This window comes from Jaculus jaculus, chromosome 10, assembly GCF_020740685.1.
Source record: "Jaculus jaculus isolate mJacJac1 chromosome 10, mJacJac1.mat.Y.cur, whole genome shotgun sequence".
NCBI lineage: Eukaryota > Metazoa > Chordata > Mammalia > Rodentia > Dipodidae > Jaculus > Jaculus jaculus.
The window spans coordinates 62,741,474-62,768,659 of NC_059111.1; the positions used below are offsets into that span (position 1 = coordinate 62,741,474).

The 27,186-nt window shown below is 35.8% G+C and overlaps 1 protein-coding gene across 1 annotated transcript in view; it reads right to left on the reverse strand.

The window, feature by feature from the left end:
• The window catches only part of Calcr (calcitonin receptor), a 43,526-nt gene extending 20,829 nt beyond the window's left edge, over positions 1 to 22,697 (reverse strand). Inside the window, exons 1-6 of the mRNA XM_004656223.3 lie at positions 22,632 to 22,697; positions 17,822 to 17,978; positions 13,490 to 13,600; positions 11,245 to 11,357; positions 8,818 to 8,909; positions 1,132 to 1,258 (exon numbers count right to left, since the gene is read on the reverse strand). Of these exons, the coding sequence (XP_004656280.1) occupies positions 1,132 to 1,258; positions 8,818 to 8,909; positions 11,245 to 11,357; positions 13,490 to 13,600; positions 17,822 to 17,978; positions 22,632 to 22,682 (651 nt within the window). The 5' untranslated portion in view covers positions 22,683 to 22,697. The remainder of the gene's footprint in view (positions 1 to 1,131; positions 1,259 to 8,817; positions 8,910 to 11,244; positions 11,358 to 13,489; positions 13,601 to 17,821; positions 17,979 to 22,631) is intronic.
• Between the last annotated feature and the right edge of the window lie 4,489 nt (positions 22,698 to 27,186).

Below are 27,186 nucleotides of genomic sequence, written 5' to 3' on the forward strand. Positions count from 1 at the left end.
TAGGGGAGCTGATACCCCTTCCATTTTGTGGGTTTGTTCCAGGCTGGCTGTCTGGAGATAGTCCTGTTTCTGAAGATCCCTCACCATACCACTTCTCTGCCTTTAGGTTCCTTCATGTTTCCCTTCTCCTGTTCACTCAGGGAGAGGGGTGGTGACAGTTCCCAGTGCATTGTCCACACATTTGTATTAGGATGAAGCATATGAATCTGTCAATTTTTCAGAACAAAAATGATCAAATATTATCAATTTCATATGCAATGTAATTACCACATCATTAAACTGTTTTGAACTGACCCCATGGCTACTGAACTTCACGTCATGTGAACAGCAGCTATCCAGTCTTGATTCTAATGTGTGGCCACATTTGGAAACCACTGTGAGAAACACTAAGAAATAAAGAGAATGTTGAAGACATACATGAATCACTGTGACAAGCCTGAAGAAGAATGGTTCTTAGGAATGGAGTCAAATGATTTTGGCTTCCCAGTAATGTTTTACACAGATGGAGGACAATCACTGGATGGCACTTATTATGATGGTACACATGGGCATGAATGGCATGAATGCATGACCCATTGCCCCTGCATTCTTTTACATTCCCTTGCCAGTATAATTCTTTTCAAAGCATATAGACATAGAACATATTTATGTGACTCACTTGAGTAAAAGTACAGGTGCTTACATCTGAGTCATCTGCCAAGGACCATCCTGGCACCAGAACGGTGAGGGGATCAATATCTAGTCCCACCTGTAACCATTAGTGGCAAATGGGGGTCACTGGGAAGCAATGCTTTAGGGTGCCTAGTATTGTCTATGTTCACAAAAAAATAAACATTCAGTACATTTCCCATAGAAATTATTAACTTACTGGGTAGCCATAAAAACATATGGTTAGTTGTATAATTCTTACTTAAGTATGATTCTATGATTCCTGGTACTTTAACATGCAATGATTACTTTATAAGAACTGTATAGACCTAATATGCCTCACTTAGCAAAACCCAACCATAGAAATAACTGTGATTATATATGTGAATAGCTGCTTGCATAAACCATTAACACCATATTCACTATTTACAGGTGCTATTCTCTTTAAAATAAAGTAAAAAGACAAAGCCATGTGGTGCTTACCGGATCCCTGCGCACCAGGTCTCCATTGGGGATGACTTCCACCAGGTGGATGATAATAATCATGGAATTCAGAATGTAAGTAAGGAACATGTGTTTGTGCAGAGTCACCCGTTGGCAACTAAGGCTCCTAGAAAAGACCAACATAAAGCATTAAGTATTGCCAAAATGTTAACATTTCTTGAAGGGAATTTTTATTTTTTTTAATATTTTCTTCAGCAATGAATGAGAAGGTCTATGAAAATAAATAGGTGGGTCCTATCTTTAAGACTAATTACTATGTTTCTGCCTGACTTTAAAATGATACCTTTAAACACTTTTCCAGTCATGGTATCTCATAGTTTTGGGTCCTCAGGGTGCTTTCCTACTGTAACTGGAAGAATGTGTGATAAAATTACTTTTAAATGGCTACAAATGCTGTAGAATCAATTAAGAGAAAGATTGTTAGAGGGGAAAGGATGGGAGTTTGCTGTTCACTGTTTGAGAAGGCAGAAGTCAGTGACAGGGTTTTCTGAAGTACTAAGTCAGAACCAAGCTGCCTGGGCCAAGGGGACAGGGTTCATGTCCTGGAGCATTTCACAGGCTTGCAACCTCCTGCCTTCCTTTTTCACCTTTTCTTTGATCATCATCTTAGAGATGCTGTTCCAGCTGGAATTCTTTCCATGCTATCCTAGTGGTGGAACCCAGATACAAGCAGAGAATTCAAAGCAGGATTTGATTTGATTTAATAATGAGGCATGTGGTGTCTTGGATCTGATAACAGGGATCAAGGTGTGAGTGTGGCTCCTGCTTGTCAAATCATTTCCTGCCTTTTGTGCACTAAGCAGTTCTTTGGGTTTAAATTCCTTTTCTCTCTACTTCAAAACTTGTACACGTGTACAATGTGAATGTTCACCTACTAAAGTCAAGTTTGAATATCCTCTTCCACCTTTTTTTTTTTAATGCAATGACAGTCTGATTCATGGCTATAACAAAACTAGATGACTATAGATAAATAATAATTTTCTATTTAGCATTTTAAGCAAATTAAAAATGTTAATAGGATGCATTCACCATTAAAAGCTTAAAGTATAGAGTTAAGGAGTTAAAGTAACTATTTAACTATAAGTTAAAGTAACCATTCCTAAAACATATTCATAGGGTAGAATTAGAATCCAGAAAAAATGAAACATGAGACTTATCTGGGTTGTTTGTAATGCTTTGCTATGTTTTCAACCCAAAAGAAAATGAGTTATCAATTATCTACAGTGAATCACATTTAAGTAAGAAGTATCTGAATAAAAGCACTTTTTTTTTTCAAGGTAGGGTCTCACTTAAGCTCAGGCTGACCTGGGATTCTCCAGGTAGTCTCAGGGTGGCCTTGAACTTACAGTGATCCTCCTACCTCTGTCTCCCCAGTGTTGGGATCACCATGCCTGGCTAAGAGCATTTTTGATGAGTGTAGCTATATCCTCAACTTTTCAGGATGCATACACATTAGTAGTTAATAAATATTTAGATTGTACAATGTGTGACTGTTAGGCAGGGGAATAATGTCAGACTTGCTCTCCAGATGAGGTTTAGAGATGAACAAACACATGCACACACACACACACCCACACACACCACTACTATGGACTGTATTTATCAGCAGAAAGTTGTTCTCCTATTATCCCTCCTATTTTTCCTGCAAAGATAATAAACTGATTGTCTATGTGATCCACTCAGTGTAAAGGAACCTATATGTGAAATTGGGACCCAGACCAGAATCCTATGCAGACAAAGATCTGTTCTCCAGTGTCAAGCTCTCACTAGTTTGGATAAAAGAAGGCCTACATACATCAATTCTCCCTAAATAAATAATGTTTATCCCATTTAAACTATGCTGACTTCACTCTCTGTTGGAGAATCTATTCTTCCTTTTCAGTAGGTAGCAAGACAGGAAAAGATAAACTATCCCTCACACTTCAGTCAAGCCACAGCTAAATCCACAGAGGAATGGGGAGGTGAGCAAGAGTGCTGCCTTCCATGCTGTTTCTGATAATTAGCACCAGGGTGAAGGAGACATACCCCAAGGACACTTATTATCTACCAAAGCAGAGAACCTAAGAGCTCATCACTGACATAGACTTAAAAAAAATTCACCCATCACGGCTCAGGGAATTTGGCAGAAGAGGGGGCAGAAAGACTGTAAGAGCCACAGGTTGAGACATCATGCCTAGAGTTATTCCTTCACCCCAAAATAACTGACTGCTGCTCCCATAACACATAGATTATAACCCCATAGGGAATATCTGCAACCCCACTGAGGAACATCCCTAACAGAATGGGGCAGAGACGAAAGAAAAGAGGGTACTACAACACATGATGTATCCATACAAAATATGTTGATAATAATAGTAATAATAAAGATGATAAACCAATCACTATTCTAAAGATGTTATCATCTCATTTAATGGACATACATAATAACCTGTAGAACATCATGAATATTTTAATTTTAAGATCTCTGGTATTGATTTTCCATATTTTTATTTACATCTATATGAAACAAAGATAGACAGAAAGAAGCCAATAGAAATAGAGTGAGTGAGTATGGGTGCACCAAGGCTTCCTGCCACTGGAAACCAACTCCAGAGGCATGTACCACTTTGTGCATCTGACTTTATTTGGGTCCTGGGGAACTGAACTTGGGTGATCCAGCTTTTCAAGCAAGCACCTTTAACTGCTGAGTCATCTCTCCAGCCCCAATGTTCTATAATTTAAACCAATGAAACTTTTTCTCCAAATTGAAGGTAACAAGGGTTTGGTGTACATGTATAATTTTTCAGTGGTGCAGGAAGTATAATTTTTACAGGTTTTACTTTACATGGCACTGCCCTTTCCCTTTCCCTACACACTCAGAATAAGACCATGTTAAGATTAAGGGAATATATAGTGGTCTCGTTCTGAATAATATTCAAAGATGTTTAGTGAAATATGAGCCATTCTACAGCCTCCTGTATATTCAGTAACTTTTAATTCCCCTGCAACCTGCTTAACCCTTCTGGTTTGAGAAAAACCAGAAAACCCTTCTGGTTTTTTGCCTACAGGGTTATTCCTTTCAATAGACCCTTTAAGGCAAACAGGAAGAGTACTGGGAGCTCAGAGTGAGATATCAATGGGATGATTATGAAGGGGACATCAGCTCTCAAGTAGAGCTAGATAACTTCTCATTTTGGTTTCATAAAAAATTATGAGATTGGCTCAATTTTGCAAAATAACCCTTGGAATTAAGCCAGAGAGTGATATATATATAAATATATATATATATATATATTTATATATATATAAATGTATATATATATACATTTTTTTTGGGGGGGTTGAGGTAGGGTCTCACTCTGACCCAGGCTAACCTGGAATTAACTCTGTAGTCTCAGGTGGCCTCAAACTCACAGTGATCCTCCTACCTCTGCCTCCCGAGTACTGGGATTAAAGGCGTGCACCACCTTACCTGGTGATAATTTTTTTGTTTTGTTTTTGTTCAGGCCCCATATAAATGATGCAATTTCAGGTAACAATTATAAAAACCTTTCATGGTATAATATAGTAAAGATATTAAAGGTGATGGTGACTGAAAAAAAAGCTAGGATAATTTTACTAGTGAAAAGATAAAAGTCTAGTAATAAAAAATAGTTTCTACTTTCACAATTATGTTTCACATTTCTAACATGCAATTAGAAAAATTTAGAGGAGCCAGGAACAGACTTAAATCTTTTTTAAAATTTTTTAAAAATTTTTATTTATTTATTTGAGAGCAACGTAGAGAGAGAGAGGCAGTGAAAGAGACAGAATGGGCACACCAGGGCCTCCAGCCACTGCAAATGAATTCCAGACGTGTGCACCCTCTTGTGCATCTGGCTAATGTGAGTGCTGGGGAATCGAGCCTTTGAACTGGAGTCCTTGGGATTCACAGGCAAGCGCTTAACAGCTAAGCCATCTCTCCAGCCCACAGACTTAAATCTTAAGGAAACTAATGACCTTAAATTTTTATCTTGGGGATTTAAAGAAATGATTGAAAACAAGTGTAAAAATTTTACAAGACTTCATTTGAATAGGGATATTTGCCATGTCAGCATTTGTGTTCTATATGTTTTATTCATTTGTTGTGGCTGCTACAGAAGCAGCTACTTAGCTTCTGTCATCTCATTATCAGATTCAGAACACTTGTCTCTCCTTCACAGGTTTAAGTTGCTATTTTGGTGGGTTGCTGGAATTGAAAGGCAGCAGAACAAAACTGGTGCTTCCTGCATGATCTGCCTGGCGTTATATGAAGGGTGAGATGAGAATAGTTTTGCTTTTAGGATGACAAATGTTTCTTTTTCCATGCACTGCTGTTTTAATGGGTTAATATAAAGTAATAGATGAGAAGATTCTTATTTTTATTTTTAGTTTTTTTAGGTAGTCTCCCTCTATCCCAGGCTTCCCTGGAATTCACTATGTAGTCTCAGGGTGGCCTCGAACTCACAATGATCCTCCTACCTCTGCCTCCCTCCCGAGTGCTGGGATTAAAGTTGTGCGTCACCAAGCCCTGCTCTTATTTTTCTTTGATTTGACTCACACTCACTCACATTTATTTAGTGTTTGCAAGGGGAGAGAGAGAGAGAGAAAATAAAGTGAGAAAGGGAAAACAAGAGAGATAAAAAAGAGAAATGAGCGCACCAGAGCCTCTTGCCACTGTAAACAAAGTCCAAATACATATGCCACTTTGTGCATCTGGCTTTATGTAGGTATTGGGGAACTGAACCCAGGCAATCAAGTTTTGTACCCAAAAACCTTAAACCGGGCTGGAGAGATGGCTTAGCGGTTAAGCATTTGCCTGTGAAGCCTAAGGACCCCGGTTCGAGGCTCGGTTCCCCAGGTCCCACGTTAGCCAGATGCACAAGGGGGCGCACGCGTCTGGAGTTCGTTTGCAGAGGCTGGAAGCCCTGGCACACCCATTCTATCGCTCTCCCTCTATCTGTCTTTCTCTCTGTGTCTGTCGCTCTCAAATAAATAAATTTTAAAAAATTAAAAAAAAAAAAAACTTAAACCACTGACCTGTCTTTCCAGCCCTCTTTTATTTGTTTACATGATCAGAGAAACAGGGAATTAAGAAATGTTCCCTTGTTATTTACCAGACTATGTTTATTAGTTTGCATAATTACAAATTTTGAAGAACTTTCTTTCAATTGTCTTGTGGTTATATTGAAAAGAACTTTTAAAAGTAGGTTCATAGCAGCATAGTTTGTGATCAAATTTGTGTGAGTCATGATGATATATTTACTCACTGTGGAGAACAGCCATTGAAAAATGAACAGACATTCCAAAATTAATCATGTTATGTGATTACTCTGCTGTGTTCTGATCATTATAATTGAAAATACTCTCCTAATTCCAGTAATTAATTCTTCATGTCTTGTTGCTTTATCAGTCTTTTATAGAAGGAGCTTATTTCTTACTTATATCATTATTTGTTACTTACTAAAAATTGCCATTCAGTTATATTGCTTAATTAATACAAGAATCTTGTCTATGAGACAGGTTTTAAAAAGAGCAAGGGAAGTGTTGGTGCTAAGCATGTGTTTACAGATGATTATTCTTCATGTGATTGAATTTTCTCTAGTATTCTCAAGAAACATTTTAACACCAAATTAAGATTCTACTTTTCTACATATGAATCACTGTCTATTATTTAATTATCAATCACTGTACATTTGTGTGGAGAATTAGTTGAGATCCCAAGAATGAACTTTTCTTTCTTCTGTGTTCTTTCACCACAACTGTTATTACCATCTATAGTAATGGCAATGATAGCAATGATAATTATATTAAATACTTATTTTCACTTAGTGTCAAATCATTCCTATCTAATTTACTTCAGTTCATAATATACATTCTGAATTGTGGCAAGTCTATAAAGTGTGTGTGTGTGTGTGTGTGTGTGTGTGTGTGTATGTATAATCCCATCTTGAACCTACACTTGTAAACATACTTCAAAAAGGCAGTTTAGGTATAAATTTCAGGTGCTTTATTTCCATAAATGTTTGCTATAATGAAAACATAAATAATAGTTTTTAAATTAAATATACAGTTAGTTGAAAAGCTCCTATATAGTCACATAAATATGTCAGTATGCCTTAAAGTATTCAAAGTATCTCTTATATTTTCTAACTTATTTGTTCACTTAATAAACCTAAAAGATCATTTGTATTGGGTTTTGCAGAGATATGCTGTTGTTTTCACTTATTATTTACAACAAGCCTAACATTTCTCTAAATTTCATTCTAGAGCTTCACCTGAGTTCCATCAGATAGCCATAGTAAGATGATTTTTATAGGTTATTTCACCTATTTTGAATCTGGAGTTTGCTATTATCCAAATTAGTATAATGATAGTAGGCATCTCTGATAAGGGAGTTTTCTGCATGAACAAAATAAGCAGCTCCTCTGGCAATCAGGAATTCTATAGAGTTTCCTTCTGGAGTCCTTAGGTTTCACAGGCAAGTGCTTAACCACTGAGCGATCTCTCCAGCCTAAGGAACATAATTTGTCATATACTTCCTACCTCTTTACAGAGCACCAACATTTTTCATAGTAACTCTTATTTTGTATAATGTGATCCAGAAAAGTCCAAATTTCATACTAAGGACAGTGTAAACATTTACTTGGAAGAAGCTTCCATGCTAGTGTAGGGTTAATGTAATACCTTATGACTTTGATTTAGAGACTACTAAATGTAGAAAATATCTAAATATTATTATATGTTTCTCACATATACTATGAAGTCATTCCTAAATTACAGAATCAACATATAAATTTCTCCACTATTGTCAGCTTAATCACTTTACCACAGGTAATACAATCAATTGTACAGGCACAGTCTTAGAATAGAAACCCTTGCTGCTATCTTGGTATGATGTGTCTTAGAAGATGACTGTTGTCTACAATGGATAACAAGGGCAAATGCTGGATAATGAATCATTTTTCAGAGATGTATTTATTTATTTGGTTTTCTGAGGTAGGGTCTCCCACTAGTTCAGGATGACCTGGAATTCATGATGTAGTCTCAGGGTGGCCTTGAACTCTTGGTGATCCTTCTACCTCTGCCTCCTGAGTGCTAGGATTAAAGGTGTGCACCACCACACCTGACTCTCAGACATGTATTTTAATCTTGGTTGACTAAGTAAAGGCCACAAGAGAGACTCAAGACATATCCTACCTTCCAAATGTACTTTCATGATCTCACCATCCCTATTTCTCTTCTGCTTAAAACCACTGATGTCATAGCTTATTCTTAGGCATGTGCATTTGACCTTGTGGCTTTGGTCTCTATTAATGGAGTAGGAGTGAAACAAGCTGGAGGATCCTTTTTCCTCAATCCTTAGATATGTTAAATGTGGTCTTTTACTAGATGACCACTGTGTCCTTGTGGTCTCACAAAATTATTTTTCTATGGGATGGAGGAATATTGTCCATGAGAATGATCATGGATCCATTTTGTTTTTCTCAAGAAGAGTTGAAAATATCTTCAACTCACTCCATTTTTCTTGCAACTTCATGACTCCCAATGCTACATATTGCCTATGATTTATAGAACACTGTGTTATAGCCCCATTCTTCCTCTATTTACCACTTACTTATGTAACTTAGAGAGGGAAATACAAATGGCCTCTGAAAATGTACTTACCTGAAACACACAAAGATCCCCAGGGAAATCACCAAAGTGAAAATGGACAAAGAATGACCCACAAGAGCCAGATAGTACAGAACGTATGCATTCTGGAACAGAAAAGTTAGAAAAAAAAACCTTCAAACAAATGAACAAATGATTGCAAAACAGGAAGAATAATCTCCACTTCCAAAAATAAGTATAAATCAATGATTTCTTTCTTTAAAATATCTTCAAAAATTATAACAACTATTTCAGAGGTGGTGATAATAAAGTAGTGGTCATTTATCTATAATTACAACTGGTAAAAACTTAATTGACTTTGCCAGGAGAGATTCAGGATTTTTTTTTTCTTCAAGAAAATTAGTGCTGAGCTCTTGTTTCTTACTCCTAGGAATTCATTGGGTATTTTTCTAAGAAAACTTTATATAACTTAATTTTTCTAAGGAAACTTTACATAACAATCCATTTCTTTCAGTTGGAAGACTATTTTATGTGTTCTTCTGCTATAGAATTGTCTAAATATGTAAGACTAAGTCAACAATTCATAATTTATTTGCATTTCTGTATCATTATCAAGACTGAGGTGTTTTAGGTTTTTGTAAAAATTAAATTCTAATGAGTACTGAGAATCTCCTCCAGAGAGATGGTGGTAGACACTGAGGAGACTCAAAACTCATTAAAGACCCAAATCAGAGGCTGTTGAGAACTTTCCACTAAAGGAGGCTTACAGTGCATCCTCCAAGGCTCTGGGAACATTGCAGAATAGGGGGCAGAAAGAATGTAGGATCCAAGAGTGAGAAGATGCATTCTGAGGTAATACCTCCTACAGAGACTGGCTGGTGCAGTCATGACCCCAGTGAATTCTGACAACTCCATTAAGGAGGTCACTTAGTGGGATGGGGATAGGGGAGAGGGAACATAAAAGTATAATCCAGTGGGAATATGATCAATATGTAATATGTTCATATAATAAAATTCTCAATAAAAATAAATTCTATGTTGATTTCTTCAGATCTTATGGACATGAGGAACTTGTGAAAAGAATGTTGTCATATTAGGTGTCTAAAGGGGAGTATTTTTTCTTAAAATAACTTTCTCAGTTGTGGCCAAGGTTTTTGAGAAAGTCAGACATGACAACATTGAGAATTATTTATTTGGATTTGCATTGTTCTCAAAAATATAGCATAGTTATATTTTCCTTATTCAATAGTTACAGTTTTGATGAAAGAAAGATTTATACATACATACATACATATATACATATATATATGTATATATATGTATGTATATATATATGGATATGTATGTGTATATATATATATGAAGAGAGAGAGAGAGAGAGAGAGAGAGAGAGAGAGAGAGAGAGAGAGAGAGAGAGAGAAAGAGAGAAATTGGTGGGCCAGGGCTTCAGCCACTGCAATCAAACTCAAGATGCTTGTGCCACCTACTGAACATGTGTGACCTTGCATTTGCCTCACATTTTGTGCATCTGATTTATGTGGGATATGGAGAGTTGAACATGGGTCCATAGGCTTTGCAGGCAAATTCCTTAACTGCTAAGCCATCTCTCTAGCCCAGGAAAATTTTATATATTCTTAAAACTTCTCAATAGCAAATGAAAACATGATGTACTACTATTAGTTTCTAACTTAGTAGTTATTTAATACACAGGCCTATCTTTGAGGGAAATAATACATGTATGTTATAGTCAACAGGGATGTCCAAAGATGTTTCGTATAGATAAATATTGACATAATTTTTTCTAGCTCTACAGAGTAAAAAGGGCTATTGTAGAAATGGTGACCTTTTCAGATTTTAATGTGACTAAAGTAGAGACAGTATCTGTCACCATGGACTGAAATAAATGTTTTTAAGCTAAGCTGATATTAAAAATAGTTTGCCACCAGTGAGACTTAAGTGCTAACAAGTTTGAATACATTCCTCTGACAATAATCTGAAAGATGGGCTTGTTAGAACCCCACTATAGTAGTTTTTTCTTCAACACACAGTTGTAAAATTAAGGTCACATCCAACATGGGGGAAGGAGAAAATAACTTATAGCTTGTGGCTTGCAGAGAAATCTGAAGCTCTGGAACCCTCCCAAGAGGGAAAAAGATGTTAGTGAGTCCCTCAAAATGCTGCCTATTTCTGACACCAGAGGGAATCACTTCATGAGCCCTGTGGATAATGTCTCTTTTGTTCTAAGTGACTGCAGTCCGTGTGCTCACAGAAGTCCCACTGACACTGTGCACCATCCAAGAAAGAAATGTAATTTTCTCTAATTCTGCTTATGGAGACCCTAGAATTCATAGGACACCATCTGATTTCTTTCCATAGAAGTTTGTTTGCTTTCTGGTAGGAGATCTTTTGTGGTTATGCAGTCAGTTCCTTGTGCAAATAATAACATTCTTATCCAAGACTGAAATTTGAAATAGTACTTACCTGCAGTTTGTCAGGAGTGAAAGCATTACACATAGTATAGTTGGACCAGGTTCGATTGCTGTCAGGGTGTTTAAACCAATCCCCATTTTCATCACAGTATTTTGTAACACTTTCTGTTAATGAAAGAGAACAGTGACTACATTAAAATTTCAAAGTACCAAGAAGAAAAAAATATATAAAATTTAAAATCCATTCCAAAAAGTTAATCACGTGATAGAGTTTGAATGTATAGACTGCATAGGCTATTTCATTTCTATGCCATTTAATACTGATTGAAGATTTGAAGTATGGGGCCTTAACATGCCTCTTGATCAAATGTTGTATTTTACAAGTATAGCATCATTCTCTTCTGAATTTCTATACTGATATTCACTCTTAAAATACATATCTGTCTTTTACCAAGTACTTTTTCCAAAAAGAATCCTCTAATATTTCATTTAGGAATTTTTCTGCATCATTAAGATGGAGCTGTTTTTTCCTGAAGAATTTAAGTGTGTTAAATCTAGAAATTTTCTTATATCCATCATGTTTTTAATCACAGACTTATTTAATATAATGCAATCAAAAGGACTAGTTAGTTCTGTTCAAATGATTGAAGAAAGTTAAATCAGTGATCATCTTACCATAAGCCATTATGAGATGTAAGATATCTTTCAAGACTTTTGCATAGACATAATACTTTGTAATATTGGTTTGTAAAGGGCAGAATGTTATATACTAACTTTGTGAAAATTTATCTATGCACACAGAGTGTGTAACTTTGTATTTTCACATTTTTTCTAGAATTTTATAAATATAGACATTTTAAGATAAGGTTTTCTTTTTCTTTAAGTTTTATTTATTTATTTATATTTATTTATTTGAGAGTGACAAACAGAGAGAGAAAGAGGCAGTTAGAGAGAGAGAGAGAATGGGTGCACCAGGTCATCTAGCCACTGCAAACGAACTCCAGATGCATGTGCTCCCTTGTGCATCTGCTAACGTGGGTCATGGGGAATTGAGCCTCGAACCAGGGTCTTTAGGCTTCACAGGCAAGCGCTTAACCACTAAGCCATCTCTCCAGCCCAAGATAAGCTTTTCTTTAGATGTGGATTTAGGTAAGAGGGTTCCATTTAACTACCATGCTGAAAATTGGATTTATGCCTCAAAATCTCTATTTTGCTGCTCAAAACTGCCTGTTACTCAATATTTATAGCTGCTTTGACAAGAGCCCATAGTTGCTTTGGAACTGGCCTGATCATCTCAGTTGCAGGACAACTCTTCATGCCAATCAAGTTACTTCTAATGCAATTATCAAATAAAGATGAATGAAGTGTATTGATTAGGGACAGTCAATAAAAGCCTGAAGAGTCACTGTAAAATAGCATTTAGCTAAAGCTTACAGGAATGTGTTTTTTTGTGCTAGGGTACTGTGCTTCATATCCTTTCTTCATATCCTAACTTTTCCTTCAAAATAGAATTTCCCAGAAGTGGCTGGCTTACAATGGTTTGAAAAGAGACCCCAGTAATTACACATTGATCATCATTACCTTACTGGTGTAGAACTTTGAATTCAACACAAATGAGATCTTCTCTTGAAGAAAGCCTCCCCTCCCAAGCATATTGCAAACATTTTCTCAGAGATGGACTCATTGGGATTCCAGTGACACTTAAACACCTTATATTGGCTCAGACTCACTTTACTTTTGAGAGACGTATCTCTACATTTTCTAAGGTTTTACCTGTTTTGCCTCTACCTGATCCCATTTAATGTCAGCATCTAGGCTTTTATGACTTTATTTTCAGTATCTTAATTATATATTTAATTCAGTGGGATAGATTATTTTTCCTCAATGTCTTGGAGCAGTGGATTTTGGTCCTGATATCCATAGTTCCTGGAATCAGGATGGCTACCATCTTTTATCTTCTGGAGTGTAGGTTCCCCATTATATGAACCCAGGATACAAAATTCTAGGTCAAGAATTTGTATAACTCACCAAATTAAAGATTTTGAAATAAAACTGAATATCTAATTATAACTTTTCACAAAGATTTAGTAAAATCAATTTTATAAACCAGAATACCAATATGCATAACTAACCAACAACAAGATTTTTAAACAAGAATAATTTGCAGTAAACTCTTCAGAATGTGCTAGAATGGGAATATAGCTAGGTCATATCATATTTGACTTCATTTTCAGTACAAGAAATACTCTAAAGGATTCATGACAAATACATTAAATGAAAAATAAAAAAAGTCCCACCTGCTGGGTCAAAGTCTGGAAAGTAATCTGGGCATAACTGGTAGGCCATCACTCCAGCTGGAGTGTCATCCCAGCACATCCATCCATCCCAGGTGCGGTTGCAGTAGGGACCTGGCAATTTAGAAATGCACTGATGTCAAACCATGTGGTGTTAACTCAAAGAGATGTTTAATTCAGAGAAAATCTCATATCACACCATTCCAGTCAAGACTACTCAGATTTCAAATGAGCCAGCCTGAACTTCCTAAATAAAATCACAAATAATTTGTTTTCCGATGTTTTCAAATGCTAAAGCTATTTTATGGGATGACAAAGTTGTACTTTCACTTTGTAAGTAGTTCAAAGTTAAGCTTGTCACAAAGCAAACAGTCCCCAAATTTCCCTTAGATTCTACTGTCCATGTGTTTAGTGTGAGGCAAACCAAGGTTTAGTTTAGTTGCTAATCAAATGAATTGTAAGGTATGTTGTATGTTTTATGTTCCCCAAGATTTCTTTAAAACATGCAACTGAGAGGGTGGATTTAGAATAGTAAGTCTTGTAATGTGTGCTAAGTTTCCCTGGTATCATCAGCATAAGGATTTGAATAATAATTCAGTAAGAGCATTATTTGACAAAATACATTACATTAACTAATACCTCAACATTTTGAAGTCTGTTTCAAGGATGGGAATGAATATTCTTTGAGAATTCAAAGAATAGATTTTTATGAAGCTTATCAGTATGTTGTTTGTGATATTTTTTTTTCTTTATACTCTTCTTTTATTTACTTGTAAACAATGAGGTCTAAAAATCAACAAGAAGTAAGTGGATTTAAAACAAGGAAATTTTGCACTTTTATTTTATTACTTTTTTATTTTTATTAATTAGAATAATTGCTATTTGGACAAAACATGTGTTGGAACCATCATTCCCCTTCTCCCTGCCCCCATTTTACTAAGGGCCCTCCATAGTGGGTGTGGTAGTTTGAATAGATGGCCCCAATATATTCAGTGTTTTATTTATTAGGTTGTAGTTTGGATCTGTAGCCACCTGGCTGGAGGAGGTGTCACTGGGTGGATCTTAAGGTGTGGTAGTGGGTTTTAAATTCCAATCTAAAGATATGCAAAGTGTCTACTTCCACCTGGAGTTCCTGAAGTGTGCTGTGTGACTTTTGGGGCTTGTGGCTTCTCTCTCTCTCTCTCAACCTGCTTGGCCCTTCTACCATTATGGAACTTCCCCTGGATCTATAAGCTTCAATAAATCCCTTCCTCCATAACTGTGTCTGGTCTGGAACTTCATTTCAGCAAACTTGAATCTGTCTGTTTATAGTGAGGTTACTGGTGTTTACCATGGGGTAATAAGTTATGAAAGCAGCAGTCAGTTATTGTGGGTGGGATAATGCCTTTGGATACTCCTTTCCATTCTGTGGCTATAACAATCTTTCCACCCCCTCTTCCACAATGTAAAACAGGGAATTTACTCTGGGTTGTTTGTTTGTTTTTTACAGCAAAATGTTTTATTTGGAAGGCCAGGTTAAAATGAGTTGAGAGCACAGCCCGAAGGGAAGGTGATCACAGCCCAAAGGGAATTGAGAGATAGTTAAACATTATCAGAGTGTGGAATCCTTAGCAGGATTTAAGTTTGCACAGACAGTTCAGCATATCTTATTCTAAAACTTTCTACTTGGATATGGAAATATTAAAAACACTAGCATTAGCAACATAATAAAGGCAGTCACTTTACCAACTATTAAAGAAATTTAAATTTTTGCGGTGTTATCTTCATTGTTCCTCCTAACACACACATGCCATATAGGTGTTGTGTATTTCCTCCAAATCTTCCCTTTAAAAATATTTCCAGAAAGGCATAATGGATCTCTTATAAAAGTAATTACAATATCGCCCCTGGGTTAAGGCTTACCTTTAAAAATCTACATGGCTTTGAAACATCTTGATTGATCTTCCTAATCATTAGCCTTCGGGAGTTACCCTGTATAATTCTATTGTTTTTTTGTTTGTTTGTTTGTTTTTTTAAGGTAGGGTCTCACTCTAGCCCAAGCTGACCTAGAATTCACTATGGAGTCTCAGGGTGGCCTTGAACTCATGGCGATCCTCCTACTTTTGCCTCCCAAGTGCTGTGCCACCACTCCCGGTTTATAATTCTATTCTTAATCCAAGGAATGTGGAATGGTTCAAGCTTTCCATTAGGTGTGCACTTGCAACCAGTTAATGAGGCACATATGGCTGCAATCCAAAATATTCCCCTATAAGGAATATTCCCTCATAAAGCTCATGTTTTGTGCTAATTCCCTCATTGGTGGCACTACTTTAGGAGGCTGTGTGTTCTTTATGACATAGAGCCTAGCTGGTTGATATAGATCATTGAATGGCAGGCCATTGAAAATTATAGGTGGCCCCTGATCCCAGCATCTCTGTTTCTTGGACAACTGCCATGAGAACAGTCACTATCTCATGCTTCTACCACAACATACTGAGCCACTCTACCATGTCCTCCACACTGTGATGGACCAACATCAACTGTAGCTATAAACCAGGATAAGTCTTTCCTTCTGAAGTTGTGTCTATCAGGCAATTAATCATAGCAAAGCAAAATTAGTACAATATATAAAAGGCCTTATTTCTCTAGAAATAAAGTATTGACTAATATAATGTATAATTTGATAACTATAAAAACTCACCAACATGGGTGGTTCCTTGACATTATGGTTTATATGTAAAATGTTCCCCTCAGATTGGATTTGGATATTTGGTCCTCTACTGCTGCTATTGTTTTGTAGAACAGTATTTAGGTGGTGGGGCCTATCCAGGACAAGTGAATCACTTAGGGGGTGAGGCTTGATGTTTATAACCTAATCCTGCTTCCAACCTGGCCTCTTTTTCTCAGCTAGGATGAGAGGATGTGAGTGCACCAGTCACATGCTCTTCCTTCACAGCTTGCCTGCTGCCAGGCTTTCCTGCCATGATGGACTGATAGTCTGTTAAACTATGAGCCAAAATACATCCTTCTTCCTTTAAGTAGCTTTGCCAGGTATTGGGTTACAGTGATCAGAGAAGTAATCAATATGACTGATAATTTTTTAAATGTATTTTTAACATAATTACTGTTACACAAAATTTCAAACCTCCTGAGGTGATTAAAACTAGACTGGCCTGGGCATGGTGGTGCATGACTTTAATCCCAGCACTGGGGAGGCAGAGGTAGGAGGATTGCCATGAATTCGAGGCCACCCTGAGATTACATAGTGAATTTCAGGTCAGCCTGAGCTAGAGTGAAACCCTACCTCAGGAAAACAAACAAACAAACAAACAAACAAACAAACAAACAAACAAACAAATAAAACTAGACTGTTCTCAGTCTCTGAAACTATCAGCCTTTTAAAATTTCCCTGATTTTCTCCTTTCCTTTAAATAAATGGTTTATACTTTGGGTAAAGTTGTACCTAGTACCTTTTTAATTCATCATTTTTTAAAAAAACATGGAAACATCTACAGATAGGATGCTATATATCTGTCTTTCAATTTATTTGATTTTTTTGATTAAAAGGAAATGATAAAAATAAGAGAGACAAATTCAAAACATAACCTTAAAGTAAAATATTGGTGGTAGCACAGTGTTTTTCACCATTTTTCCCTTGCCAGCTATGACTGTATTGGAATGTTTAAGATTGTTCCCGGTCTTATTAAATCTTTTCAAGTATTGTAAGGACAGAAAAGAGAATTCATAAAGATGAGCCTGTGCCTGGTGAACATATCTCTTTCTTTTTTGCTTTTCTCTTGGTCTTCTATTGCTAATGGAAAATTATTAGCCCTGAAAATATTTGGGTAGTCACTCTAAAGAAGGTTAGAGATAAACATCATTTGTCTAGGCAATATCTTTTTCTTCTCCAGGGAATTGGGGGTAGCAGAAGAAAAGAAATACCAGAGATTGCCAACCAACTTACTGGGAAGAAAAGATATGCCTAATTAGCCTAAGCAAGACAGGGTTCTGACAAGTTCTACCTAAGGCAAATTATCTACCCACCACTCACTTTCTACTTCCTATTCTTGTCATTTTCCATGTTCTCTCCTTTACTCTCAGTCCTGTATTGTTCCTGGCTGCTAGGTGTAAATACTAAGTTATTGTGGTAATTTTTTCACGAGGGCAGATGTTTGCTAAAAATGTTAGATGAAGTTGAGAAAAGACTGGCCTATCTGACACATGAAATATATAGACATGGCATAATATGGAAATGATGCCATACTAAATTCAAATTATTCAATGCATGTTTCCCATGGAAGAAATTAGATCTTTAAGGATATTTCAAGCATAGGTTCCATGTGTCTTTGTCTTTACCTTCTCCTTCATATGGAGGTAACTGTTCCATCCGGTGGTAGCATTTGTACTGGGCATCAATCAGCTTCTGGCGTCCAACCGTGTACAGGAATGGCTCGTCAGGCTCATTGGTTGGCAAGGTGAAATTTGAAAAGTAAGGGAGAGCTGGAGATGGTTGCTGTGTTAAAAAAGGTAAGTAATTACTTACAGAGAGTAGGGGTGGGTAAGCATATAAATAAAAAGTGATAATCAAAAAGTTTGCAAACATTTATTTTGTATTTTATGTTGGACTCAATATAGAATATTTTTGGTTTATAATTAAAATGCATTATATTTCATATGCACATTCTATCAATTTTATATTTGCATTAACATCTATTTATATTGTAAATGTATTGCAGACACATACACATACATTTCTTTATCATCTAATATTGTTTTTAATTTTATTATCATTGCAAAGTTTATATATAAACAAAGAAAATAACCTAATTTCCAAAGAAAATCTCTATAGAAAATCAACTTTACCTACTTTGGAACTCTTAAGAATCATGGATCATATAATTAAAAATGAACATAGTACAATAAATATGCTTATTTTATTGGCTATTTTCTGCTAAATTTTGTTCAGGTTTGGATTGTGTACATAGCCAGAAATTTGCCTCATTTATCCCATGGAACAAACACAATGGATTTTTTTCTTCTGATAATTGATTTTAAGCTCCTTTAGTTGGTTTCATTAGCACATGACCTACATATAGTAATTTATTTCCAATGAGAAAATAAAGTTATTAAATATTTCTACTAGTGCCTCAGCATTTTCACTTCAGGTGAACACATTCTTGTTTTTAGTTTTGGTTAATCAGCATCTCCTTCACAGGTCTGTGTTTAAAGCAGGGAGTCTGTGCACTTTCTAACATCCATTCACATAGGGTTTAATTGTCTGCATAATATTAGGCCCATAAACACTCTATTGTGGATGGTGGAGAAGGTCTGTGGCCTCCATTGTTCCCTGAATAGTTATTGGCACTCAATGGTTGCTGGTGAAGTGGGAGGCATTTTCTTCAGTACTGTAAACACTAGTAAGCTGTTCAAACTCTGATCAATAATCTCTAACCCATGTTTATGCAGACAACTTTAATTAAACTTAGTGAGACACACACACACACACACATACACACACACACACACACACTCACACACACACACACAATATGGCTGGAGAGATGGCTTAGTGGTTAAGGTGTTTGTTTGCAAAGCCAAAAGGGCCCAGGTTTGAGTCCCACATAAGCCAGATGGACAAGGGGCACATGCGTCTGGAGTTCATTTGCTGTGGCTACAGGCCCTGGTGTGCCTACTTTCTCTCTGTCTGTCTCTGTTCTCTCTCTCTGCTTGCAAATAAATAAATAACATTTTTTTAAAAATACAATAAAGTAGGAGAGGGACTATTTGGGAAGATGAAAGGGTTTGGTAGAAGGGGGATCAGGAGGAGGAATAGAGAAGGTAATGGGAGGGGATTATGCTCAAAATACATTACATGCATGCATACAATTTCAAAAATTAAGCCAGATGTGATGGCACACACCTTTAATCCCAGTACTTGGGAGGCAGAGGTAGGAGGATCATCATGAGTTCGAGGCTACCCTGAGACTACAGAATGAATTCCAGGTTGGCCTGAGCTAGAGTGATACCCTACCTCAAAAAAAAAAAAATTAAAAAATTAAAATTTTAAATATAGAATACCATACATACTATATATACATATATCTTATCTGTCTTACATATTATCTGTTTTTAGACATTAGGAACTATTTTTCTTAAGGGTCATATTCTTTCTAGAGTACCATTCTGATTCTATTCTTATGTGATTAACAATCCATTAGGAATGTTCCTGTAGTAGTTGGACATTCATATAAGTCATAAGGAAATATTATGTACAGATATTAAGTGGAAAAATTCTACATTTGCATCTTCAATTACATCTTTATTGAGTTTAACACAAATTCAATATCAGTAACAGTTGAGATCACATCTGAGCAAGAGTAGGTACAGTTCACAGGATAGCAGTAGCTTCAACCTTATCATTCTTGCAATATTGAAACAACCTCCAGTGAACTTGGTTTGGATCCTGGTTCAGTAGAGATTGTTTCAACACTGAAGGAATGAAACCTCAGAAACTCTGTTGTCAAATGAGCCATAGCTCTCTAAGTCTCCTGGCCTGGTCCATGAAGGTGGATTGATTCCCAGTGGTAGCTGAATGTTTCAGTGACTCTTCCTACAATAACTTATACATGGGGACATTTTAATTATAGATAGATGAGTAGATAGAGGTAGATAGAACTATATAAATGCAGATAGAAATATATACATATATTTCCAATTATGAAATTAATACTACTTCAAAACAACAAATGTAAATTTCATAAAGTTAAATACCTCAAACCTTTTTAACAATTTCATGCAAATAAAATTGCTAGTAAGGTAGTACTATTTTCAGCAACAAAAAGGAAAAACAAAAACCTGTAGTGATTTTATAAACCAACTAAACAATGTGAAAGATGTAAAAGTATTGTACTTATCCTAAGTGTTATGTCTATATTATTTGAGGTTCAAATCAATATGTTTCTATGAAGTTCAAAAATGAAACATGAAGGGCATTAGTGCTTGATTGAATGTAGACTAGTGTTCAAAGTTTTAAATATAAACCGCATTACATGATTATTAAAACACAGCCACTGTACATAACCTACCTCTTAATCGTTGTGTCATATGGCAGTTTAGCTGTCGTATATGTGATGTCACTCTAAAAGGTTCAAGTAAATGACATTGCACATACGACCACCAAGCTGCCATCAATAGCAGATGACAAACTCACTGGATCTTTCAGACAATAAATACTTTAGGTGCCTCTCACACGCCACACACTGTTCTTCGTTCTGAAAATTTAGCAACGAACAAGACTAGCATGGTTCCTGCTTTCATGGAGCTTACATTCTAGAAAGCTTAATCCTCATTAATCATGAAATCCAGAGGAAAGCAATCTGACACAAGAATTCTTATTCTATTTTCTCTTATTGCCACATGCCAAGGCAATTTCTGCTTTGATATAAAACAACCATTCTGCATTTGGGTTATAGATTGTTTCTAGAAGTATATAGAACCATTACAGAATTTAATGTTGAAATACAACCCATTTCTCCAATACTGGTTCTAGTTCACTGGATCCATGCTACTATGCAGAAGGGGAAACTGCATTTCGATTGTCTCTGGCAGAAATGCTCAAAAACAAATATGTGTTCATCAAAAATTTTTAAATGCCTAAGAAGATAGATATATTAACTACTCTGCTTTGGTCATTACATACTATATTCATATCAAATTATCACATTGTATCATTATATAAGGAATATGACTCCACATTTAACAAATTAACATACTTAATAAGATTTCTGTGTTGCTGGGCGAGGTGGTGCATGCCTTTAATCTCAGCACTTGGGAGGCAGAGGTAAGAGGAGTACCGTGAGTTCGAGGCCATCTTGAGACTACATAGTGAATTTTAGGTCAGCCTGGATTAGAGTGAGACCCTACCTCGAAAAACAAAAACAAAACAAAACAAAAAAAATATTTCTGCGTCACTATCCTTAATACTGGTTTTATATATATATATATATATACACACACACACACACACACATACATACATACATACATATATATATAAATAATATATATATATTGGTTATATATATTATATATATGTATTATATATATTGTATATATATATACTGGTTATATATATATATAATATTCATATTTTATATATATATATATTTCTGTGTTACTATACTTAATACTGGTTATAATATATATATATATTATATACATAATATATATATTATATTATATATACATATATAATCAATTATTTGAAGTTTTTAGCAATGCTTTTCAAAATAATTGAGGATAAAATACAACGTTGAAAGATGCTAGCCCTAATTTTTCTTGGCAGGCTCAGATGCCTACTGGATGTCTCATGTATTTTCTAGGAGAATGTATCAAAGTTAACAAATGACAAAAATAAAATGCTTCTTAGAAGAATCTAGATTCTCAGCTCATTGCTGCCGTCAGTTGTCACGATCATCAGTAGGATCTATTGTGTGCTCACTATGGACCAGCTTCTGTCCTATGCCTACTGAATTCCCTCTGGCTGGGAAAAGCAGTGAGATGTTAGTTAATGGAGAAGAGATGGAGGGAAGGTAATGGTCACACAGGTGCTTGAAAGATCGTATGGAAAGCAAGTTGGTAGAATTTAATAAGTACAGTGTGAGTGTTTTCTCACAACAACATTTTACATAAAAAGTGATTTGTATGAATTAACATTTTGGGGGGGATTAGGAGACTGGTGGGACACATCGAGCAAGGGAATCAGCGATTCCCTTTCTTTTCCCCTCTGTGCCCTCCCACAGGCGCTCTATTAGAGATTGTTTTCCCCTAAAAGACCCAGTGAACCTTTAATGCTCTGCCTTTCTTTCCTGGGGATGTGTGGCGCAGTTAGGCAGTTGCCATCTTGACCTGAAATCACCCTAAGTTTTCATAAACAAATGGACTCAAATTATTGGATAAACCATGGCACTAACCAAAGTTAGTACAAGTTCAAAGGAAAATTTTGGTGATGTAGTTGGTAAAGAAAAATTATGGTTTTGAGGAACTTGGTTATAACTTCTGGAACATAATGCCTACCCTTGCAAATGCCAACTCAATCATGCTCAAACATTTCTTCTCACTTCACATTCTCAATGAGTATGTTTTAGCATCAGTTTATTTTACTTACGTTCAGAAGAATGAACAGTCCCGCGACTCGGAGTGTTAAACTGAGCTTCATTTTGTCTGGTGTAGACCCCTCTTCACCCTAGAAAAATGTAAATAACAAAGATTTAAACTAAACCTAGTTCTAGTAATTTTTTGTATTATTCTTAATTTGACTTGAAGAGGATAAGTGTTTTCTGACACCCTAAATACAATATGTGTAAACATGTAAATAAAGTAAAATTCATGACAGCCTTAATATAAATGTAAACAAGAACAGAATTCCTGTGACATAACTGCAGTCACATGCTCCATTGTTTCTCCTGCCAGACATATTGAATATCAGGACTAAATTAAAGAAATATGAAGAGAAGAGCAATCCTTATCAAGTTCAGTAACATATGTCATGAATACAACTAATGAAAACTGCAGTGGAGACATCTACAAAGATTTTACCTCACTAGACATAAACTAATGAAATCTGTGGTTTGTGAAGTATATTTTAAACTCCAAATCAACTCAAAGTAGTTAAGTTGATCCCTGAATACATATTTTTATCCTACATGTGTTCTATTAAACTTTAAGCTTCTGTTGAGAATAAATGTCTTCCACAACAAGGCATGAGTACATCACTGAAGTACTCACAATTCCTGCTCAAGAGTACTCAGAATAGGCTACTTTGCCACATTATCATGGCACTGTAGGTAATGCCACACAAGGAAAGACAAAAGGTGAGGAATATATATGTATGTGTGTGCGTATATATATATATATGTGTGTATGTATGTGTGTGTGTATATATATATATATACACACATAAACATATAATATGTATAAGGTTATATATAATATAGTATAGTATAATATAATATATATGTATATATGTATATATCAGGTCTTATCTGTTGCTGAGGTTACACAGACACACACACACATATTACTTTTTCACCAGTGAGATTTGTGTGGAAATTATATTGCAAGTAGGGGTGAGTGGGGTTATGATTATACGTTAAATTGCCAGATTACCTCTTATACTAAGTTCACTGTGTCACTAACAAATTTTACTTTGCTATCTAAAATGTGTGCCTAATGTTCTTGCCCCTGAAACAGAAACTTTTATTCAATTTACATACTGATATAATAAATGGAGACTTTAAAGTATAATTTTCATATTGCATTTTATATGCTTGTCATTATTCATTATTTATGATTTATTTTAAGTCCACTCAGTAAATTCAACACACAAATACATGCATTATATACGAAAACACAATAGGGCATGATGAGATATTAATCATGGTAGAGGACTGAGAATCTAGGAAGGTTAGGGAGTAAAATGGGAATGGGTGATAAACTAGGGACAGAAAATAACTAAAAGTTCATTAGCATTGTGAAATTACAAATCCAGGTAATGTTGAAAAGCAAAGACTTGCTAGAATGAGAAAATAAAAACAAGATGTAGAGATTGGAAACAAAGGGTAAGTAGAATAATGGTTTTGCTTGATCATGAAACTTCTCACAAAGTAGAACTAAAGCTAGAAGAAGCTTAGGAAATTTATTAGATAAACTTTCCTCTTGTCCCTTTGCATAGATGCCATGCATATACATCTCTCTATGTACACAGCCCAACAACCTTATCTGATGCTGAGATCCACTAAGAATTACTTGATAGAAGATGTTTATATATCTCTGGCACTTCATACCAGTACATAAGAATGATTATTACTATTCTTGATAACTGTGGTGTGGCGATAAATTAAATAAAACATAGAACTCTATGATTGTACCATACCAGTAAATTAGAATTATTATTTATTTCTTCAGTTTCTTATTTTCCCCAAATCAGAGGCTTGCACAATTATTCAAGAACTGTCTAAATGAGAAATTAGGGTTCATTTTTGATACTACTCACTTTTCCACCCCTTACTGCTACTCTAGGAGTCTCTGGATCCTTTTGGTATTTTTTTCGATGTGTCCACTTTCCCCACCCTCTGTCAACACCCTTCATACCAGTTTCACTTCTGAAGGTCTTTCACCAATTTTCTATGTTCAAATGAGAGTAAGATTATCCTTTTCAGGCAATTCCTTACACACTTTAAGCAAATACATAAACCTCATGGCTAAGGATATAACATACAACAGGGGTCTCTTGCAATAAAGAGAACTTATATAATCATGGAAGGAAATTAAGAGGAACAAAACAAAATCATATCCTGGATTTCTAGCGTTGTGAAAGGACAATGAAGGAACTTGGGTGAGGGGAGTACAGGAAGAAGGAGTGTATAATTTCTGTCTTTAATCTTTATTAAAATTATCATAACCTAAGTATTTTGAGTAAGATTTACTTATTGGTATGAAAGGCAGGATTTTGAAATACTATATCCTTGAGAAACTGATATAGTTTTCCTGAACCTGTCCTGCATTCAATTCCTGAAGGTCAACTGCTCATGATAGTGCTATGATTTACCATCTAAGAGAAGCAGGGCTATGCAACATTCTAGGTGTCAGATGGAAACATTAATGAATTTGTATAATTGGATCAGCACACAGGGCATTCATATATTAGAATATCACACCATAACTCATAAGAGGTGCAGATGTTATATATAAGTCCATTTTTTAATGTGTAAGGAGGTAGAAAGGCTCATATACTGTTTGGGTTGTCACATATTTTATACATGCATTAGATTATCGCACAGGGTCCCATAAATAAACACAATTGAAGTAATCATTTTTTAAACACATTATAAAGTTAGCATAGAGGAGGTGACTCAATCAGTAGAGTGCTTGCTCTGCAAGCATGAAGACCTGTGTTTGCATCCCCAGCACCCACTTAATAAGTTGAGTGCACCAATTTGTGTGTGTAATCTCAGAATTGGTGAGGCAGAGACAAGAATATTCTTGCACCTTGTTGGTTAGCTAGTGTCTTTGAATTGGTGAGTTCAAGGTTCAGTGAGAGACCTTGTCTCAAAGAATAAGGTATAGAACAGCTGACTGATGGAGACATACTACACTGACCTTTGTCCTCTGCACATATGTGCTTATGTGTGTGCACACCTCCATGCACATTTTCACACACACGTGTGTACACACGCACACACCCCACACACAAACATACTCTCACAAAATGAATGCTAACATTTAGATCTTTTTTTGTTTTTTTAACGTGGAAGTCCTTCCCACTAACTCCAAATGTGATACTTAAGCTAGGTGAGAGGCTGCCTTCTTGACGAAAGTGTCAATTGGCTTGTATGATCTATACCATACATTTGACATTATTTGATGTTCTTAAATGTGGAAGTTGCTCAGCTTGACTCAACGTAATCATTAAAATGAAGAGCCATGGAACCAATGTAGACATCACTTTTGAACTGAATGACAGTGCAAACTCACTCTGATGTAGGAAAGAGTAACCCCATGGTTTCAAAGCCTGCACACTAGTGTTACAATATAGCACAAATGACAACCATATGGAAAATCACAAAAGAACAAATCTAAGAGTGAAGTGCAGAATGATGGAAGGGATATAGACAAGAAAGTTCTTTTTTTTGTGTGTGTGTTAATTTAAAAGGTCTATAATTTCAAAGACTCTTGCATTATTTTAAACTGTAAGGAATGCCTAATGTCCAAGTTCACAAATCATTTTTTGTATTAATCCTGTTTCTACTCAGAAAAATTAAACTGTAATTTTTCTAAATTAAACATTGTCTTGGAGTCATGTGTCTTCAAAAAAGTACATCATGATTATGTGGTACAGCTATACAATGGATTTCTACTCAGTGATAAAGAAATATGAAATTATGAAATTTGCAGGGAAAAGGATGGACTTGGAAATGATTGTACTTTCAGATGGCAGAAACCTCTGAAATGACTCAAAAGGCACCATAGTGCTGAGAAGAAGTGACAGAGGAGTGCTTAGCACTGAAGCATCTCTATCACACCTTCCAAGGTTTAGGGTCCATTGCAAAAGAAGTGGCAGGAAGAATGTAAAAGCCAAAGGAAGGATAGGAATCCTTATGATATACTCTTCTAGACACAAAATGGTCTGGATATCCATGGCCTTGCAGTGCCTGGCACTACCTATACAAGACCAGTATAATAGGAGGAAAAGATGATGACATCAAAATAAAAGAGAGACTGACTGAGAGGGGGAGGGGATATGATGGAGAGTGGAGATGTGAAGGGGAAAGTAGGGAGGGGATTATCATGTTTTATTGTCTATGGAATTTGTCAGTATTTTTTTTTAAAAGGCAAAAAAGTACATCATGATGGGCATTGAGGAAGGGAGGAAGAAATTATAGGTGAGGCTGTGACAAAAGGATGGCTTTACCTATTTCTTGGAGAACATGGCATAGAAGCATCGAATTAGAATGACAATTCTGAGAATTGAAGCATTTTTAAGAGTATTTCAAAGAAGGGTTGAAAATAATGAGGAGAATTAATGAGTACTATAGTCTAGGATGAGATAAATGAAAGACAGAAAATGAATTGTAGATAGAACCTAGAAGGACATGAATGATGCGTTTCAGTTATGTAGGATAAAGGGTTATATAGCTATATTCATTGACTTTTAAGAGATT